This window comes from Mastigoproctus giganteus, chromosome 11 (genome assembly GCF_048544385.1).
Source record: "Mastigoproctus giganteus isolate SK-2022 chromosome 11, ASM4854438v1, whole genome shotgun sequence".
Classification (NCBI taxonomy): domain Eukaryota; kingdom Metazoa; phylum Arthropoda; class Arachnida; order Uropygi; family Thelyphonidae; genus Mastigoproctus; species Mastigoproctus giganteus.
The window spans coordinates 60704669-60727934 of record NC_143585.1 but is presented as its reverse complement, the minus strand read 5'-3'; the positions used below and the strand labels follow the sequence as shown (position 1 = coordinate 60727934).

The 23266-nt window shown below is 33.9% G+C and overlaps 1 protein-coding gene across 1 annotated transcript in view; it reads left to right on the top strand.

Moving 5' to 3' along the window:
• LOC150078046 (putative cysteine--tRNA ligase, mitochondrial) overlaps positions 1 to 23266 on the top strand; it is a 110123-nt gene that overhangs the window by 4509 nt on the left and 82348 nt on the right. The window contains exons 2-4 of the mRNA XM_090384852.1: positions 5995 to 6279; positions 10484 to 10534; positions 11977 to 12094. Of these exons, the coding sequence (XP_090240978.1) occupies positions 6011 to 6279; positions 10484 to 10534; positions 11977 to 12094 (438 nt within the window). The 5' untranslated portion in view covers positions 5995 to 6010. The remainder of the gene's footprint in view (positions 1 to 5994; positions 6280 to 10483; positions 10535 to 11976; positions 12095 to 23266) is intronic.

The window sequence follows — 23266 nt, the reverse complement described above, 5'->3', positions numbered from 1 at the left end:
ACTTGACACTGCCCTGTCCAGCCTTGTCGACTGGCTGTACTTCCTTAGATTTTGTGTTTCTTAACTAATAGCATAACCCCTCCTCCCTTCCTTTCCTGTCTATCCTTCCTGTACACATTTTACTCCCCAAATTCTATTTCTGCATTCCATATATCTGTGTGACACCACGTCTCTGATATCTCAACAATATCTGCTTTTGATGTTTTGACCAACACCTCAAATTCATCAAATTTATTTACCAAACTCTTGGCATTGGTGTACATGCACATATTCCTATTCTTAGCTACCCTAATACAGCCCATGTATTTACTTGTACTGCAATGACTCCCAGCAGTCTCTGAAATCCCTTGCATTTTTCAGGTGGTAGATGACTTTCATCAACTGGTGAAATACCACCACTTTGCTTATTGGAGGCTTGAAGTGGTGAAACCCATGTTTAGTCTCTAGAGCAAAGTTTCCAGCATCCCCCTCTCCCCATACTTCTTCAGCCCATGCACGGTACTAAGTAATATAGGTTTTGATAACCTTTCGTGTTTGGGGTTTTCATAAAAAAAAAAAAAAAAAAAAAAAATCTTGTTTTCCTGGCTGCCACTCAGTCCAATAGAAGCAGTGCAAGAATCACTTTCACCTCTGCCAGTGGCTACTATTTATCTATTAGTCCGTGTATTCCCCCCCCCAAGCTAGCAGTTTTCCGACTCACTTAACACTGCCTTCATAGCATCAGCAAATATTCTTGCACCCTTTCTATTTAAATGTATCTCATCCCTGTAGAAGCAGTCCCTGGACATCACTACAAATGCAATTAATTATTGACAACTGCCTCCATAACATTTACCAACCCCATGTACGTGCTTCTCTGTCTAACATTTGATGTTCCATTATAATAAATATTTGTATAGTTTGTAAATATTTTAGTCCTGCTCGTTCGGATGCAACAATATTGCTCATGCATTATGGAATCTGAAGCAAAAGGCCTTTGGCTAAAATCTATTATTTGGGTACCACTTGTCTGCGCACAGTGGGTGTGGTCGTAGAACGGAGTGATTGTACGGTCGAGTTCTGTGATTGGGTGGTTATTGTGAATGTGTTTTGTGTTGTCGAGCAGTGGACTACTTAGCGTAGGCAGAGTTTATCCTCCCATCCCGCTGAAAATCGGAAAATGAGCTCCCGATTTGAAAACAGTGGTAAGTGAGAGAATAAACACCCTAGGCATGTCAACCTAGGAGGAAAGGGGCAGGGCTAAACCATGAGCAGCACCTGCCAATCACTGCCTTCTTCCTGACTTTTAGTCGAAGTATGGAGTGGTACCCAAGATCGGAAGTTATACCAGGCCTTTTCCTAAATGACCTATGTAAACACAGGTAAATAATTACATAGCGATATTTATTCAACCTTGAGAATGCCACCACTACAAATGCACATGTAAATAATTGCATAGGTCATTTCCGGATTAGATATCGATCAGTGCATTTCAACAGGTGTCTTTTACGTAGAAAAGATTTGACCTACTCTGTCATACCTCTACATATTATGTAGAAAAGCATGCGCAGGGATTGGCAAGCAAAGCAAGCAGGGACAGAGTCTCCTAGTATATATTAAAAAAAAAAAAAAAAAAAGATATTGTGCAAATAGAGGTTGAATATTTTAAGTGAAATAAAATAAAAAGTGGATTTAATGCCATAAAATGGTCTATTTTTTATTAAACATTATTCCTGTGAAATTAGGATTACCAATGTTCAGATTCTTTTCTGGTATTAAACTGCTTTTCTAAAATAGTTTTTATTATAATAATTTATGAAAATGTTAATATAATTTGAGAAATTTGAGAAATTTGGTTATTTCTCAAATAAATTAATTGTCATGTTTATCTTTGATATTTTTATATAATTATACCTTTTTGTTTTACTCACTGTGTGCATATGTGTGTGTGTGTGTACAGAAAGAGATATATTTGAACCTCAAGACTGCCAAGTACTGCAATTTTAAAGGGATTAAAAATACTGTCGAAAATGATATTGCCTGTTGGATATGATAGACAAATGTTGCTTTAGCATTTTCCTACATGTATAGTAAATATTCAGTTTTCAGATATGTAATTATAACTTTTTTTTTGTTATACCTAGGCTGTTATTCAGTTTTGTAAAAGACCAGAATTGACTAAAACAAGGTTGTCAATCTCAGAAGTACTGACAGTCCACACAGGCAACTTGGCATAGTCTTGCTGGCTGCACTAATATACATACAACACACTAGTATTCCTGAAAAAAATATATTAAATATTGGTGTAAATACACCATAGATAGCTCTTAAACGAAAACTACGATAGTAGTGTAAAGGCATCGTTTCAACTGTATCTCATATTGTGATCATCCTTCACTATGAGTTACCATATATTGCACTACCTCGAATAAGTAACACTTCAATAATAGAGAAGACTATTGTTGTTACTTATTATTGTTCTATATTAGTGAAGCATTACTTATTCCAGGTAGTGCGTTATTAAATATGAGATAGTTGAAATGATACCTTTACATTAAGTAGTGTTCATTTAAGAGCTATCTATGGTGTATCTACACCAACATTTAATAGATAATTTTAAGCTCTTATAATATTATACCTTGTTGCATTTGGATTTATTATAGTATTAAATATTTTCATATATTTTTCCCTTGCACAAAAATATGCAATCACACGATCATCAATGTTTATGGAGGTTCATATAATTTAGGAATTTTATTTAAATTTCATACTAGTATATCTCCTTTTAATATCACCATTTGCCATTATTTTCACATAGGTTTAATACTGTTAACCTGTAAAAGTTGACAACACTTGGAAAGCAGCACAGCAGTTATTTGAAGGCCCAGTTTGACTGACATTCCTAGACTATTATCCTAATATTCCTGATGTTTCCATATAGGCAAAACAGAAACATTGGCTTGTAAACAGGGTTACTAAATGGAGGCAGATATTTGAATGTCTCTAGCTCGCCTGTTGATGCATATTTAAGAACATTGCTCTGTAGTGTAACTTGTAAATGAATAAATAAAAACCTGCTCATTGTTAAAGATAAAAATGAAATTGTGTGCTAGATTTTGTACCAAGGTAACTTACAACCATGAGACATCAGTATATATTTTCTTTGATGATTTGTTTTGCATTTTCAGATGAATTAGTTAAAATTGAAAACTTAGTTAAATTTTAACATCAAATTCAAAAATTTCACGCTGCGTATGACAAAAAAAGGTCAGATGATAAATAAGTGAGATCGACCTCCAGTGATTTTTAATTGAAGCACCCCATATACAGTATACAGAGTGCTTCTGAATTACACCAACAAAAGTGTAATAGTTCCTAGTACCAAAAGAAGTAAAAAATTTGAGAAATCAGAATTGAGCACATGTTTATATGAACATTTTACTTGTTTTAATACATTGATCTATTCCTGTAATTTTGTGAATGTAATTTACATTAGTTTCTAAGATAAAAAGGCATGCAGTTCTCACTTAAGTAAAATGAGGCCTCCAGACCACATAAAGGTCTGGAGGCCTCATTTTAGGAAGGATGTAGAGCTACTGGAATGAGTATTAGCATTAGTAGAGGTATTTGATGCAAGAAAGCAAGCTTATGCAGCATCAGCCAAAAAAAACAAAACCACTTCCGCTTCACCCCTCTGTTCGTTTGAAATACCTGTCCAGCTGAGCCTTAAACTTATTTAGGTTATCAACTTCCACGACAAGGGATGGAAGTCTGTTCCACCAACCAACCACCTGCTGGCTAAAGGCAAATTTCCACACATCTATCCTACATCTGTCTTTCCTCAATTTGAATTTATGTACAGAGAAGGATAATGAGATTGGTGAGTGGAACAAAGGGTTACTCTTATGAAGAAAGGTTTAAGTTCTGCTGGAGACCATAACTTAAAGTCCATAACTTATAAACTTAAAAAGTTTAAACATAACTTAAAAAGTCCATAACTTATAAACATTAGTATTATCGGTAAGTGGCTTCTTTACTTGAGAACAATAATAATCTTTGTTCTTTATATATAAATAAATGAACTTCTGTTTATTTTCATAATAGGAATTTTCTGAGTCCAGAAGAGTTTATGTATTCATTGTGACTGTATACATATGAAATTAAAGGCAAACGGAATTGGCACTATGATTTGTAATGGGCTGTGCAATTTTAATGGCATCATATGGCTATTCATGCTAAGCACTGGACAACAGTCAGCTCATATATTTTAGTAATCAAATATTTAGTTAGCAAAATAAAACTGTTGATGTGCAACACCCTGTATATTTATGTAGGGTGTTTCAGTTAAAATAAACTAGGGTCAATTTTGCTTATTTTTAGATCAGCTGCTTTTTGCTCAATAGGAATTGTTTCCTGTCTTCAGTTTAGTTTTAAAATATCAATTGTACTTCTATCAGTTGTAACTGTATTGTAAATTAATAAAATTCATAAATGAATTTTATTGATTAAAAAAAAAACAGTTGTGTGATATTTGCATTTAATTTTTAATGGTTGGCTATGAGTGCAGTTGCATCATGTATCCTCATGCTACAACATTGAATGGCACCTCCGTAGCCAGGTGGGAAGGTGCAGCAGTGCGTAGCACACGCTTCTTGATTAGACCGGGGTTCGAGCCCGTCACCACCAAATACAGAGGATGCAGAAAGGTCAGGGAATGACCACCGCATATTCCCAGAGCAATATGGCCTTAGTTGCTAATGCTCCTAAAATCCAAAATAACTAACTAACTAACAACATTGAATTTGTTTTTATTTTTGTTTCAAATAAAATCAGTACATAGATGATATTTTTAGACTAAACGGAAGATGGGGAACTACTTTCCCAGTGTGCAAAAAGCAGCTGATTAAAGAGTTTAAATTTTGAAATTGTAGAATCTGAATGGTAATACTTAGTTAAATTTTAACATTAAATTAAAAAATTTCAGGCTGCATATGACAAAAAAAGGTCAGATGGTAAGTAGCCTAAACCTAAAAATAAGTGAGTTGACCCCCAGTGATTTTTAATTGAAGCACCCCGTATCCAGAGTGCTTCTGAATTACACCAACAAGAGTGTAATAGTTCCTAGTACCAAAAGAAGTAAAAAATTTGAGAATTCAGAATTGAGCACATGTTTATATGAATATTTTACTTGTTTTAATACATTGATTTATTTCTGTAATTTTGTCAATGTAATTTACAAACACCCTGTATATCTTTGCAGCACCTACACACACAACTTGCAATACCCTGTATTTATGCCTTTTAAGTTATAATGAAAATGTACCTTTAAATATTTTCCATATTTATTGTTGATATAAAATTGTAGTCATGTGATAAGTACTGAAGAAATCCTAAACAACTTACATTTATTAAAGAATCCTTTTTTTTTTTTTTTTTGTGGTATAGTCCTTATTTTAGTCTACACATTGAATGCTCAAATTGGGCTGGAATGCACTGAAATTCTGTTCCTGTTTATTTCCTTTATATATATATATATATATATAATTTATTTTATTTTTGTTATTGTAATATATATATATATATATATTTATATATATATATATATATATTAAGCTCAAAGAATTGACCTTAATATTAAAAACCAGCTAGTTGTTGAACTTCTGAAAAGTTTTCCAAAATGTATAACTATTACTAATTACAAATTTAAGCATATTTGTAATCATTGTCAAATTTTTAAAATAATTTGCAGTTGTTTTCAAGTATTGACAATCAATTTATTGTACTGAACTGAAATATTTTTGGTTCTATTTTAATAAAATGTTTTTGTAAATGTTTTTGCAACTTCATAGTGTTTGGATTTACAAATTACTTGGAAAACATTAGATGAATATAACTTTTTATGATAGCAATTAAGATAATTAGTTAAAAACAAAAGCCTTATATAGTAAATTATGAAACTGCTTTCTGTATGAATAAAATTGCAGCAACATCAATTATAAATTTGTTACATTCCAGAATCATAAAAAAGAATATGCCCATCCATCACATCAGTCATGTTCGTCTGTTTTCAATGTTGAGGAAGTCCAATATTTTATATTGTCCATCAGAATTAAAGTCTTGGCTAAAATTGCATAAATATATTCTATCCACACATATGGTTTCAACTAACAGCAAAGGGACAATTGATAGAACTGTACAGTGGGAACAACCACAGGGTTATGACACTGGTATTCAGGTATATAATACTGCGGCCCAGAAGAAAGTGCCATTAATTCTTCATAACAAAGATTTTGCTTCCTGGTGAGTTTATTATATTTTTTATATAAATACTGTATTTTCTGTGCCATAGAATAAATTTTTCTTTTTTTTCTTGGAAAATGATGTTCAAAATTCTCCTGCATCCTGTAGTCTGAAAGTAATCTAGATGCACACATAGTGATGTTTTATCTTTAGCTGTGGCTAGAGAAAATATGGTCAAAACATCTAAGTAGCCTTCTGAAAATGCTAGCTTTTTAGTGTGTGTCCATTTCAGATCACATGTAATGGAGGAAACAAAAAGAACAGTTACTAAATTAAACATTGAGTTATCTGTAATTCCAGAAGGTATTATCCATCAGCCATTGAACATCTCAATTAACAAACCACTTAAAACATTCATGCAAGAAGACTGGACCAACTAAATGGAGGCACCAAATCATGATTTGACACCAACAGGACAAACAAAGTGATCAACAATATCACATTTATAAATGAGTGGAAAATTTTTGGACTTAGTGAAACATGAACTGATTGCCATCTTTCAAGGAATTTGAGATCAGCAATGCCCTGAATGGTACTGAATGTGGTACACCCTTTGAAGAATGAAAACTTTCAGACTGTACTATTAGTAATAGGTGAGACAGTAGCACTTTTGAATTTGTTTCAAATATATACAATATAATAATTTTTCTTAAAATTTGCCTGCTAAAATGTGGATGTGTCTTATCACCTCGAAAATAAGTTTTTTATATATATATAATCTTTGTATAATTAGCAAAAAAAATTAGCCTAGGTTATTAAATTATCTAAAACAGTAATTTTAGCATGTGTATGTTTTTGGAGTGAATAATTTATCACATATTGAAAGTGGGCGAGAATATCAGCAAAAAATTGCGGTTTTAAAGGAGAAAAATTTATCAGCTTCTGGTTCACAAAAAGTCAGCCTTCTAATCCAGTGAATGCTTACTGCAAAGAATCTTAAAGTATCCTGTTAACTTGATTTGTTTTTTAAAGTTGTGCTAAAATAAAATGTGTGGTAAATGTTGGTGCCATAACAAATTAGCGACTGTCTAGCATTCTCATATATGTAAAAATTTATTTTTTAATTATCCAAGATTAACATTTTCATTGACATGTTCTTTAGCCTTCCTGAGTGAAATAAGCCTCATCCGTGAACAAAATTCACGGATGAGGCTTATTTAGGCTGGAAAATTCAAGTCTTGAATACTTTCTTGGAGAACACTGCACAAAAGCCACACGTGCAGGATGATCTTGGGTTATTGTTTGTTTGTTATTTGGTTTTTAGGAGCATTAGCAACTAAGGCCATATTGCTCCGGGATATGCGGTGGTCATTCCCTGACCTTTCCGCATCCTCCGTATTTAGTGGTCACGGGCTCGAACCCTGGTCTAATCACGAAGCGTGTGCTACGCACTGCTGCTCCTGCCCACCTGGCTACGGAGGTGCCTGTTACAGACTGGATGTCACACCCAACATGAGAATTCAATTGTCTACAATCACTTTAAAGGGCTTTGTAAGACGAAGAAACAACATCATTCTTCACACTATGGGGTACAATTGAATGTATACTCAATTTGTGTCAGTTTATTATTCAGTTATTTTTTGGGTCATTCTAAAAAAAGGTAGATTGTAAACATATAATAAATCAGTTTTGAGATATAAATTTTTGATTTTGGATTCTTATCATCCAGACTCCCTATATTTTTGTGAAAAAGGATGTGAGGATCCATGGTTATTTGTCAAGGCCAAAAGGGATCTGTGAGCAAAAATATTTTGGAAGTTTAAGAAGAGAGAATATTTGTAGTTCAAGGAATGTGATAAGAGAAGTTGAATTGATCAATAATATGTATAAAAAAAAAATCTGAAAGCCTCTTTAAGACCAAATGTGGAATAGCAAACAGTTTTTGCCATAGGAATGCAATAATAAAACACAATGTACCTGATTAAATGTCAGAAGGAGATTGGGAAAATAAAAGAGAAGATAGTAGTTTTTGGAGAAGAAATTGGATTTAAGAGCAAGAGAGAGATCTCCAAATGAGGATTGATAAATAGGCAAGCATATCCAAGACCCGTGAATTAAATGCACAGGCTGATCATTTAATTTGTTCAATGGTAGCAGTGCCGCCGCCACCACCCGCATTATAGCCTTAGTTGCTAATGCGCCAATAAAATCTAAGCCACCACCACCACTATACAACCAGTCAAATTTTGAAAAACTGCTGATAGCAGAAGAGTGTATATCCCAAAATACACTTACACAGTTGCCAATTATAACATATATGGTGGTTACAAAGTTATGTGTTGTAAGTGTGGATTATTTTGTGAGCTACATAATTGAAATCTTTGAAGACTGAGCAACATATTGTTATACACCAATGAGTCAAAACATTATGACCAGCGAGTTGTTATGCAAATCGAAGCAACTGCAGGTGAACTATGGCGCCATGCACTGTAATTCATGGATTGGGACATGGTATAAAAAACACCTGATACTGAACTCTGTTAATCAGTGTTGCTCTTGTTCTTCAGATGGGAAAGGCAGCGGACTTAAGCGAATTTGAAAAAGGCCAAATTGTAATGGCCAGACGACTGGGTCAGAGCATATCTGAAATGGCACGGTTGGTGGGGTGCTCACGGTCAGTCGTGGTTAGTACCTACCAAAAGTGGTCTGAGGAGGGGGAACCCATGAACCACCGGCGAGGCGTTGGACAACCACTGCTCATCGATGCTCAAAGTGAGCGAAGGCTCTCCCGGATGGTACGTGGCAACAGAAGGGCGACGTGGCGCAACTCACCAGTAATTGGAATGCTGGTGCCGGGAGTAATGTGCCACAACACACAGTACATCGAACCCTGCTGAAAATGGAGCTGCATAGCCGCAGGCCGCTATGAGTGCCCATGCTAACCACGGTTCACCGGCAACAGCACCTACAATGGGCACGTGAGCATCGAAACTGGACCTTGAGTGATTGGAAGAAGGTCGTCTGGTCCGATGAATCATGTTTCCTGTTGCACCATGTGGATGGCCGGGTATATGTGTGTCGTTTACCCAGGGAAGTGATGGTGCCTGGATGCACTGTGGGACGAAAACAAGTGGGTGGCAGTGGCATCATGCTTTTGACGTTCTGCTGGGATACCCTGGTCTTGATGTTATCAAAAACAACAAGAGATAGGATTAGAAAAGAGTAGATTTGAAAAAAGGTAAGAATAGGGTTCATTGATAAAAAAATCACCTGGTTGAGGATGAAATATTTTATACACACAAAAATATAGGAGTATGAAAATTGTAGGGGTGATCTCAAAAGAATAGAGAGAACAGATGGAGGAAGATGTTGAAGGTGGTGGGGAGGAGTAAAAAAAATTTGGCAAGACAAAATGAAATAGTGGAACTTATTCGTTTGACCTAACAGGAATGCTGGAACAGTGAATGAGCCATAAAACTTAAGAGACATCTTTTTATTAGAACATTTGCTACTGAGTTAATCAGGTCCTAACTTTTACTGCATCTGTTACTACATATCTACCCATCTTGTATGCAAGATGGGTAGTTCGAGACTGGTTCGCATATAGTATATTTTTTGTATATTTTTTTGGAAAATTGCATTTTTTTTTCTCTCTCCAAGAGGGGCTCTACTAGATGAAAAGCTGTAAATTGATGGAAAGGAGTAATAGAAAAATGAATAAAAATACAAAAAAAGCACATACAGCACAAGAAATCTGAAACAAAATCTGGGATAAATTATATGAATAGTGATTAATGAAAGGCAAATCTTTATTTCAAAAAAAAAAAAAAAAACAATTAAAAATTATTTTATTATAAAAATGGAGTTTTAGATATCACATGAATATGCGTTCTGTTTAGAAGTTAAAATTAGGTGGAGTGAATATTAGCTGTCAGCTGGTAACACTTGCTACCCATGGTGGGTAATATTCACTTTGTTATAGTGTCCTATTATGTAAAAAAACATTCCTTTATATAACAAATATAATTAACAATTTCGGAAATTATTCAACTACAGCAACAATATGGAAGTGAAATATTGATTTGATCAAAAATGTCTGTAGACATTCATGATAATTTTTTCATAAAGATCATACCTGCAGAAATTTGATGTAGAATTTAAAAAATCCTGGAACAAAATAATTTTTTGAATTTTGTCTATTTTTAAGTAGTTTTGTATTTTTAAGTAGTTTTGTAATTTTAATTTCCTCCAAATCTTTTCATAGGTACATGTGTGGACCTACTGTGTATGATGAAGCTCATATTGGACATGCTTGGTCAGTATTAGTATATTATTATTCTTGTGTACAAAACGTCATTAAAATCAAGCATGCATTTAGGTTTAAGGACAGTTGACTTAAAAGTTTTTAGATAAAAAGCATATCTCTTTTTCAGTAAAATTATTATTATATTTTTGATTATGTTCCCTTTGGGTTTTTTTTTTTTAGGTATTTTAAATATTACTAAAGCATATAAGTTAGTGCAAAAGCATCATTTTAATGTAGCCATCTACCAAAGTAGTTAAATTAATTAATTAAATTGGCATCGTTTTGGTTATATCTCATATTGTGAATGCCTTCACAACGAGTTGCCATGGTGTTGTACTACCTCGAATAAGTAACACTTCTATGCATTAACCTATATGCTAGTCATTCTACCCCATAGCATGAGGCCTTTGCCCTTAAATATTTTATAGTCTATATCACTGCACACCATCAGGCATCTCTCATATTGTGAAGTTATACTTCATAACTGGGTTGTCACTATTGCAACACCAGGGTACCTGCCCACCCACCGAGGAGAAGCCAACAAGCTTTGAAAAGATGCCGTCTGGGTGGTGGTATCTGCTGAGAATAAGTAACAGTAGTCTTCTCCACTGGTGAAGTGTTACTTATTCAAGGTAGTACAATACCATGGCAACTCGTTGTGAAGGCATTCACAATATGAGATATAACCAAAACGATGCCAATTTAATTAATTAATTTAACTACTTTGGTAGATGGCTACGTTAAAATGATGCTTTTGCACTAACCTACATGCTAGTCATTCTACCCTGTAGCATTGAGGCCTTTGCCCTTAAATATTTTATAGTCTATATTACTAAAGATAATTTTATTTTTATCAGATAAAAAATTACTTTATAAGGAATACATTTTTGGATTATCAGTAAAATTATCATCCTTCTAAGATCTAACATACAGGAGAATTAAAAAAGGCACTTTTTTCTTGCACTTCTATTTATTCTATACTTTATTAGCTGCTAACTATTCTTTAAGAAATACTTGAATTGTATTTTGTGCACTATAGCATTCTTGTAGTTGAAATATTCATTAATTGAAATCTAGTGGATGCCTTAATTAACTAGAAAAATGATAACCCATTTAATGAACAGGTACACTTACAAACATAACTAAAAGTTAGGTGGGGAGAGAGGGGGGGGACTGAAAAGCTGCACCAGGTCTTGTTTATCCACTCCTTTAAGGAAAGTACTTAAATTAGCCACACCTTGTATTAATTAGACTTAATTATTTAAATTAGTTTAGGCATTTAGAATATTTTTAATTTTTTGTTAGTATTAGGCAAAAAAAAAAATTCTTAAATATTATGCTGCTGTTTTATATGATTAAAACTTTTTTTTTTTTTTTTTTTGAAATATATAGTTTACACAAATATTTATATACGTAGTATATGAAATAAATGCTTTTATTTTATATTGCAGCACCTATGTCAGATTTGATATAATTAGAAGAATACTTCAAAAGTTCTTTAATATAGATGTTGCATTGCAAATGGGAATTACTGATATAGATGACAAGATTATCCAGAAATCAAAAGAAGTAAGATTGTTATAATTTCAAAAAACTTTTAATAAGGCTTTTGTTAAGTTTATATTGTTTCTATCATAATAATGAAATGTTTATTAGTACAGGTAATTTTCCATTTACAACTTTTATTTACACATTTTTCTATGTCTCTTAAGTTTTCTGTATGAGCCACTTTTATCTGTGCAATCACCCAGAGTGTATTGGTTGTTCTTTTACCCTGTAGTGATAAATGGAATAATCATTATGACATTATACATATTGTATTCAATTCACTCCAAAATCCTATAATTATGTGTAGAAAATGTCCAACAAGTATTGTGTCATCTAGTGCAGTGAATGCAATGTTGTCTAGTGCAGTGAATTTATTTTGCTTGCGACCCCCTTTATTAAATTGATGCAACCTCGCAATTCAAACCCTGAGGTAGGATGACTAGATTTTTAGAAAAAAAAAATGGCATTTTATAAATTATGTAGTAGTAAATTTTATCTGAGTACTGACATTATCAGGAAGGAAAGGCCTCCGTAGCCGAGTGGTCAGGAGCGGGAGTGCAGTAGCACACGCTCTTTGAGTAGACCTGGGTTCAAGCCCCTGACTGCTAAACACGGTCGATCTGCCAACCTGCACTGGACCAGCGTGGCAGATTATGGTCCATTTCCCTCAACATGAATTGTTGAGGAGGCTTCCATCCTGCAGTGGGTTGATAATGGCTGTAGTTTTTTACTGAGAAAGGAATAAAAAAATTGTTTCCTTTTTAATTTACTACTAGGAGGCTTCGTCCCCTGCTCACTGCACTCGCTTCTTTTGATAAAAATAAAATAAAATACTTACAGACACTTTCAACACTGTGTGCGTCTCTCTTCCTCAGCTATGAATACATAAATACATTATGATATCTATATAATATCGGTATAGATACACCATAGACAACTCTTAAAGAAAAACTACGATCGTAGTATGAAAGGCATCATTTCATCTGTATCTCATATTGTGCTCATCCTTCACAACGAGTTACCAAGTATTGCACTACCCCAAATAAGCAACACTTCACTAATAGAGAAGACTATTGTTATTTATTCTCTGTGGGTACCACCACCCAGATGGACTGTTTCAAAGCTAGTTGGCTTTTCATCAGTGGGTGCCTTTCACACTACGATTGTAGTTTTTCTTTAAGAGTTGTCTATGGTGTATATACAACGATATTATATAGATATAGAAAATTTAAATATTATGCCTCATTGCTTTTAGTTTATTTAAATAAATACGTTACATATGGAAATCAAGAATGGTACCGCGTAGTCGTGTTAAATAAACATAGCACGTGATCACGCTAAAAGAGAAGCTTGTTTTACCACAATAAAACAAGCTTCTGTTATATATTTTTGTATTTGTTATATATTACCACATAACCCGCATCCCTCTTCTCCCATTGGCTGAATAAATATCATTAGGAGGAAAATTATTTTAAGTTATAGAAAGATTAGCATTAGCAAGAAAGCAAGCTTATATAGCATCAGCCAAAAAAAACCCTTATTTCATCCATCACTCCAAATGTTTATCAAGTTCTGCCTTGAATCTATTTAAGCTATCAACTTCTACAACAACAGATGGAAGTTTGTTCCAGCAACCACCCGCTAACTAAAGACAAACTTCCGCACATCTGTCCTAAAACAGTCTTTCCTCCACACCTGTATACAGTACTCAAGGTGTGGCCTGACCATTGCCTTATACAAAGGGATAACAACCTCCTTATCCCTGCTAGAAAAATTCCTATATATCATTGACAAGTCACCATGAGCTACTCTTGCAGACCCTCTGCACTGCTCAGAAAACTTCATATTTGCCTGCAAAGGAAGTAAGCAAACCCTTAGCCATAATTATGAGAGCTTCCCCATAGACTGGAGATGTGCAAATGTGACGCCAATCCACAAAGGAGGATCAACAATTACCCCCAGGTCCTTTTCATTCTGTACCACTGTCAGTGTGGTACTACAGAGTTGATACATTAGTCTGGGATTACTGCTTCTCATATGTAGTACTTTACATTTGTCAATGTTAAACTTCATTTGCCACCTCTCAGCCCATCTGCTCAACTTTTCTAATCCTATTGCAGCAGTGTACTGTCATTAGTGTCATTAACAAAATGCCGACCGGGCTAGTCGGGTAGGTAAAGTGCCTGCCTGGCAACCCAAAGGTCGCGGGTTCGATTCCCGCCTAGGGCTTGGATCAAAGTACTGTAAAAACCTTGGGAGGTGAATTATGGCCACAGAAGCCTATGCGCCAACAACTACAAAAAAAAAAAAAAAAAAAAAAGTCATTAACAACCCTGCCAACCTTCGTATCATCTGCAAACTTGAACATTAAGCCTGATATACCATCATTTATAAATACAGAAAACAACAATGGACCCAACACTGAACTCTGAGGGACTCCACTAATAACAGTAGTCCACGAAGAGCAGTGTCTATTGATTACCACTCTCTGTCTTCTCCCACTCAACCATTCCTTTATCCATAGCAGCAATTTGCTTCCAATGCCATACTACTCTAATTTGTGTAGCAGTCTTCCATGTGCAACAGTATCAAAGGCTTTTCTAAGATCCAAATATATAATATCAAAGTTATTCTTTACATCCAGTTCTTTTGTGACTGCATCATAGTATCCAATCAAATTAGTCAGACAAGACTTCCCCTTAACAACCCATGCTGTGTTCGAGCTATAACTGAAGTCTTGTCTAGATGATTCTGCAATGCTTCTTTAACCAGTGCCTCCGTTAATTTCCCTAGAACAGAAGTTAAACTAACAGGTCTGTAATTACCTGTATCTCCCTTTGATCCTCCTTTGTGGATTGGCGTCACATTTGCACATCTCCAGTCCATGGGGAAGCTCTCATAATTATGGCTAAGGGTTTGCTTACTTCCTTTGCCGCCTCCTTTAATATAACTGGATAGATTCCATCCACCCCAGGTGCCTTTCTTGTGTTTATCTTCAACAATTTCTCCTCCACTTTTCTCTCATTTATTAAAAGATTATCTAGCTTACTGCCAGAGTTGAATACACCTCTGGCATTCCCCTCCCTGAATAACTCCTTATGTGTGAATGTCAATGCAATATATATTCATTTTGTTTGTTAGCTATCTGAGCAGGATCATCAACAGTTGAACCATCGATATCAGGTGGACCAATCTGATTCAACCCCTTCCTTCTAGAGTTTACATAAGTAAATATTTCTCGTAATCTGCCTTCGCCTGCCTAACCTCCTTTGTAACTTGGTTACAGACCAGCTTATATCTATCATAGGCTTCTGTGTCACATGTTAATTTATATGTATCCCATGAATTTTTCTTCTCTGTCACATGTCTAATTAGTTCATCTGACATCCGTTTAGGCCTAAATCTTGAACAATATTTCTTTGTTGGTATGAAAAGCCTAGTAGCTTCCAAGATTAATTCTTTGAATGCTTCCCATTTTGAATTTGCTGTTGGTAACATCATCAGTTGGTTCCACCGTATAGAATTTAAATACTGTCTCAGACCACCATAGTCACCTTTACAAAAAGCAAAAACCCTTTCCTTTACCCTTGATGGTAGTTATCTCTTTGAGTAAATCCCACTTCAGCACACTGTGATCACTGCCACCTAGTGGTTCCTTTTTCTGCAGATTCTTGATGCATGAAGAATCACTACCGATAATCAGATCAAGAGTATTACTCCCTCTAGTTGCCTCCCAAACATGCTTCAGAAGAAAACAATCATCCAATAAATCCACAAAAGCCTTGCTAGTGTGTGAGTTACCAACCCACAAATTCCATTCAATATTTGGGAAAAGAAAAATCTCCCATTATAAGACATTCTAATTTACTGGCCCTCGCTATTGCTCATTATATTCATCAGATTGATTAGGCCTATAACACACACACACACACCTACTCTCATTTTTCCTTTCCCAGTGCTTATGTCACACCAAACAGACTCAGAATTGCATTGTCCACCCACATCAATTGGATGCACTTCCTTAGATTTTATGTGTTTCTTAACTAACAGCATAACCCCTCCTCCCTTCCTGTCCTCTCTATCCTTTCTGTACACATTATACTCCCCAAATTCCAGTTCTGCACTGCTTATGTCTGTGTGATACCATGTCTCCAATATCCCAACAATATCTGCCTTTGATGTCTTGACTAGCACCTCAAGCTCATCTAATTTATTAAATATACTCCTAGTATTGGTGTACATGCAAGTATACATGCACCTGTTTCTACTCTTAGTTACCCTAACACAGCCCATGTATTTACTTGTTCCCCTATGACCCAGCAGTCCTGGAAATTCCCATTGCCTTGCTTTTCAGGCTGCTGCTCAATTGCATTTCAATAGAAGTAGTGCAAGAATCACTTTTACCTGTGCCAGTGGCTACTGTTAATCTATTAGTCCATGTATCCCCCCAAGCTAGCAGTTTTCTGACCCACCTAACTCTGCCTCGATAGCATCAGCAAATATTCTTACATCCTTTCTATTTAAGTGTATCCCATCCCTGTAGATAAACTATAAAAGGAAACCTCATACCTTTGTGTAGGAACAGAATTCTCTCAACACTCACGTTAGAAGGATTGTGTTATTATATAATTATACGAATAAATGCCCCATATTAAATAAAATCAATTACGAAAATTACATTAAAATTATATAAATAAATACTTATTAAAAGATTGTCATGCATTCAATTCTCATCTTCAACATAATGCATGACAATCTTTTAATAAGTATTTATTTATATAATTTTAATGTAACTTTCGTAATTGATTTTATTTAATATTAAATATGAGATATTTATTCGTATAATTATATAATCGCATAATCCTTCTAACATGAGTGTTGAGAGAATTCTGTTCCTACATAAAGGTATAAGGTTTCCTTTATAGTTTATAATCATAACATTTGTAGGACATATTGAGCTTTATTGCTCTTTCTATCTTAATTAGTAATTTTTAATTTATACATTAAAGTAAATTGTTTAATATTTTAATTGAATACAGCAAAAACAACAAATCAATTTCTTATTCTTCAATTAAGATTAAAAAATAAACAATTACAAAACAAGACAATCAATGAGAAGGATGAGCCTGTATAACCGATAATATTTTTGGTCCATATTTGGCACAATATTTAAAATTGCTTGATCCAGAAGGTGACATGAGAATGTTATCTTCTGGATCAAGTCTGGAACTCTGTTTTGTTTTATAGCTCTTAATTTTGAGAACTCAACCTCACATAAATATGTAGACCCGAAAAGTAGCAATGTTTGTATCACCATTTTCGATAATTCTGGATAGTCGTCTCAAAGAGAAAGCTAAAATTTTTCACAAGTTGTAGTTCAAGACTACAACTTGTGATCTTCCTTTTGCTGAATGGTAATTTCAGGGCATGAAGAAAATTCAAAAGCAAAGGGATCATGAATCCAGTACAATTTTTTTCTGGAGATAAGTTAAACCACTTGGAAAAATTCTTAATTAGCATCATTAGGTGGGTGGCAATGATATCCCTATATTGTAAAATGTCAATATTATTGCTATTAACAAAATCAGAAAAATATAGGAATAATTCAGTATTATTACACTCAAATTTAGTTTTCCAAAGATTAAGTTTCTTTTTGAAAGCTTTTATTTTATCACTGAATATTAATATGTTTGTTCCTTGTCCTTGAAGACTTAAATTTAAATTAGTTATAAATTTTAAGTTTTTCAAATATATCAACAAGGTAACTAAGTTTTCCAAGCCATTTTTGATTTGTAAACAATTAAAAGATTCTGATTTTCATTCCATAAAAACAAAACTTTTTGATCTCATGTTTGAGGTCACAAAGACATTGCAACACTTTACCTCTGGACAACCACCTCACTTTCATATATAAAAGAAGCGTTTCATAAGCGGATCCCATTTCATTACAATAGTGAAAATTCTGCTATTTAAGCTTCTACTCTTAATAAAGTTGATCACACTTACTGCATCTTTCAAAACTTTGTGCAGATCAGTTTGCATTTCCTTCATTGCTAATGCTTCCCTATGTGTAATGCAATGATTAAAAACTGTATTTGGAGCAATTTTCTTTACTTTTCCTTTTAAACCTTTATTTAATGCAACCATCAGTACAGATTGCAATACAATCTGTTCCACGTTAGATTATTTGTTTGAAAGAAAATATAACGTCAAAAATCTTCTTTCCCGTCATTCTTCCTTTCAAAACTTGTTGAATAAGTTGAGCAAGGTTTAAAATATGTGTCGATTCATATAACTGTATGAATCAATTTAATAAATTGAATTTTATGTTGTCCGTGATAACTGTAATACTTCACAAGACCATGTCTCTAGATGGAGGAATGGTTTTTAAGTCATTGCTGTACTTTTCTCCATGCATAATCGAATTCATTTTTACTGCAGCAGGGGAGAACAAGAGATTCAGCAATAGTATGTGATTTCAAATTTTTACCTATTAAATATGAAATTTACAATGATGCTCTTAAAGCTTTACAAGGAACTGTCGTATGTTTCTTCATGAAAGATTTCAGACTTTGTATGGCATTGCCGTGTCTTATGAAAAAGGATTCAGTTTTATTCATTAGCTCCGGATGTTTCATATGTAAGGGTCTTTTTAATTTAATAGATTCCATGCTTTCGTTAGCCAGTTTTTTGTAACATATTTCCGTAATGCAACACAGAATGTTGTTCATCATCAACAACACTGTAAATGAAGCCGTACTTCATAAATTCCTCTTGATATTTTTTATTCTTTTTCATTCCTTTAGATTTGGAATAGGATTGCTCTCTACCAGAAATTGATGGTCGCAGTACACTTGAAATAACGTTAGTGTCCAAATTTTCACATGATATATTTCTTACCTTATTCTGAAGTATCTGTAGATAAACTACAGATACTTTGTCATTGCTCGGCCATTTTGTTCTGATTACCCTATTGTCCATGGTAAAATATATATTTTTTCTTCTTAAAACTAATGATAATAACAATGAAATATGCATTATAAAAAGTAGCAGAAGGATTAAAAACACGTTCAAGTTGACATGAAAGTACCGAATTACAAAGCAGAATAAAGTGTGCGTGCGATAGACTTGCTATATATAACATATATTTACTGTCACTGCATATTTGTAATTCTGGTCTTTAGGCAATATAGGCAATTTGAGAATTTGTGCTGTAGGAAGCATGAATTAAGAGCCAAAAAGATTACCATTCAACAGTTGAATAGTACTTCTCAGTACTACTCATCAACTGAGTAGTACTGAGAAGTATTAATACATACTGAGAAGGTGCACTAGTCATGTGCTTTCTGTGTGTCCATAGCAGTGAGCAAATTACGGCATATTCCTGACACAAACAATAAGTAAGACTGTCACACATGTAACCACCCTAAAATAGAATGGCAGTGGGGTTCATTCGTATCTCAAATGTCTTTCGAGTAGTAAGGTCTCTACACAAAAAATAATTTTATTTGAAAATTTCTGCAACCCCTTTAACTTATCTCTCAACCCCTTTAGGGGTCGTGCTCCACAGTTTGCACACCACTGATCTAGTGAAAAAAATCACAGAATGCAATCTCTTTAGCAGATTGAATTTAGAAGGGTTAAAACATTTGGATGCAGGAGAACGTGATGGATATCAGTCAAGTACTTGTACTGTAGTGTAACATCACCATAAGGTGTTACCAAAATTGAGAAAGGAAGAATTCAAGTTTAAACAATATGGAGAAATTAAGAGTGCAGATTGAAGGGAAAATAAATATGATTGTGGATTGAAGATAAAATCCTGGATTATAATAGCCTAATTATAGGATTGGATAATTCCATTTTCCTCCATGTTTATTAAATATTACTGTGTGAATTAAAATTTGAGAAAAGCTATACTGCACGGATAACACATCTGTATATTCACATTAACTCAGATAATGTTTGGGTCTTGTTTACATTGCAAAACAATTTCACAATTATACGTGATGGACGGGGCTGTGATTGCCATGTTTAAAGTTTACTAACACCTTCACCTAGCTGAATGCTGGGGCTAGATATAGCTAGGCGTGGAATAGTCCATGCAATCCAGATGAATAAAGTTAGTGAGTATATCACTGATCACTGTGGATCCTCTTTGGGCATGTGGTATTATGCCACTCATTTTTCCCTGTTGTTATACCCAGATGGGGGGAGGGAAATAGAGAGAGAGAGAGAGAGAGAGAGAGAGAGAGAGAGAGAGAGAGAGAGAGAGAGAGAGATTCAGAATGATAACTCAATATGGGTTCCACTGAAGCACAGCTGGCAGAAATAAGCTAGCAGTACATCAGATTATGGACAAATAACATCTCACAGGAATGAATTCTCTATTTATACTAATTATTTTAATGAAAAAATGTTTAGATTTATGTCATACTTTATAAGAATATCCCTATCATAAATAGATAGGCTGCTTGTACTAATTAATTATGTTATGATAATAAAACCTTGCTTTATGGACTATATGGAAGATGTCTGCTAAATTCAATTGTCCATTAAATGCTGACAAAGTTACAAGAATTTTATGAGAAAGTGTTGTACTGTGAAATGAAAGACATTAAATGTAATAAACATAATGCTTGGTTACAATACATCCAGTTAATGTAAATCCGATGATACATATAAATGTAATAAACATAATGCTTGGTTACAATACATCCAGTTAATGTAAATCCGATGATACATATAAATGTAATAAACATAATGCTTGGTTACAATACATCCAGTTAATGTAAATCCGATGATACATACTTTCTGAACATATCATTTGATACATGTTTATCTTTTGATATACTTATACCTGCAGTTAAATACAGTTTCACATCTTTGACACAGCACACTGTGATATTATTTAATTTATTTTTGAGATTAGAAGCTAATGTGCCTTATTAGCAAAAGAAAACAAAGTTGATTTAACTTTCAGTATCATTTCTGAAACCTGAAACATTATTGCTGTTGTAGTTACATTTCAGTTTCCATAGTTTTAGTGGAATGATAAATGTTTTTTGCCATGTTGTTCAGATGAGTGAAAAGAGAAAGTGAGTGTGCTCCTGTAATTAGTGCGGTGAAAAGAGAAAAGAAACGCAATTACTTTTGAAGAGAAAATGAAAATAACAAGACGGCAATAATGGGTGAAGGCATGGCATCATATGGACATGAATTGAAGCCAGCAGTGCTTAAAAATAAGTATGATAATAAAACTAAATAGGCTTCTTGCTCTGGGATCCATAGTATAGGAAATATGAATATTGTTCTCCACCATAGGAACTGAACAGTAAATAATGTAATGAAATGCAGGTACAAACAAGGTACCTTTAATAAAAGGTACAAACAAATGTAGGTACTTGTTTATACCTGCATTTCATTACATTATTTACTATTTCTGTTCCTCCGATGGAGAACAATATTCATACAGTATTTCCTAAGTATGATAATGGAAGGAATGGAATCTTTTGAGAATATAGATTGGTGAAAAATGTATGCCAGTTTACCTCGCAATTCTAATTCACCTTGCAAAACCAGTTAATTCTAGTTAAGTTTATGATTATTCAAGAGAAAGCAAAAGACTATCTGAATCTATCTACCGAATTTGACTATCTGAATTTTACCTGAATCTGTCTATCTGAATTCTGTCTTGATTCTCAGATAGAATATCAATCTGAGAATCTGAAAAATTTATGGGAGAAGGTGATGGTAAAGGTAACAATTTTGATCCATTTAATGCAAGTTGGGGATAGTTTCAAAGATACAAAATATGTGAGAATTACATAATGTAAAATTTACAGAAGGTGAATTTTACATTGCAGGGGACAATGGCAATCAAGTGGACAAAATGGGATTATTCTGGAAGAAGATAATGATGCCCTCACGTGCATACAGTGCAATTGAAAAGAAATTGCATGATTTCAAAGCTGCAGTAGACTATTTGACCTTATTAATAGGTGGTAATGCTACCGGTGACTTTAAATTAAAGCCACTTTTAGAAAATGGCTTTAATTTGGTGTCATAGTGAAAAAATGTTTCAGAGGCTTTACTGCCAGCAGCACTTTTCCATGACCGGTTTGTACACTATTTCATACCAGAATTGGAAAAATATTTGTTGGAAAAGAACATGTCATTTAAAGTTTTATTAATCCTTGACAATGCTCCTGGTTATCCTTCTCATATTGCACATTCTTATCCTCAAGTTAAAGTAGTGTTCCTTCCCTACTCCAGCCTGTGGATCAAGTCATTATTATTTGTGAAGAACTATGATTCAGGCTCTTGCTGCTATTTAAAGGAAGGAATCAAATATTCTCATGCAGTTTTTAAAGGGGATATAACATCCTTTTGGTAGTAAGAAATATTGGTACAAACTGAAAAGATTATCGAGAAATCCATGGCTGTGAAGATTTCCAAGAAACACAAGAAAATATTAGAGAAAATTTTAGACATAATGTGAAGAAGATGTGGATGAGTTTCTGGAATCTGATAGAGAAGACCTTGTGACTGATGATTTTATTGAGTTTGAATGCAAAATGAATTAAGGGATGATAATGATGATGAAATCTACAGTACCCATTCAAACGGGTTCTCGACCTCTTAAACCTCAAAAATTTAAGAGAAATCATGAAGTTGGAAGAGACAATAGGATTCCAATTGGGATTCTAGTACCAATGTTGAAAGAAGCAATAACATTATTAGAGGCCATTTACTATAAAATTCCTTGTAATGAAAAGAAGGAAGCAACCTATTAGCATTCTTTGAATGAATTTTTCAAAGATAGATAGTTTATTAGGTATGTATAGGAATTTTATTTATTCATATTTCATTTTTAAAAAAATTCAAATTATTCTGAAATCTTCGGGAATGTATCTTGGCAAGTTAAGTGAGCTTATATGGGAAATTAATGTTTGGTTAGCATACATTTGGTTAATGTACTGCATTGCATACATTAACCCAAGCATTGGGTATATTATATTTTATTGCACTTATCATTGTTCTGTTGGAAAAGGCCAGCCTTCTCTTTAGCTGTAAGTTAAATTTGCTTTACTGGGAAAATATTTTAGCTGATGATAAATACCATCAGACTTGGACAGTTATGTTTAATGTATACTCAGTTTTGATACTTTTTTTTTGTTTGTTTATTTGTAC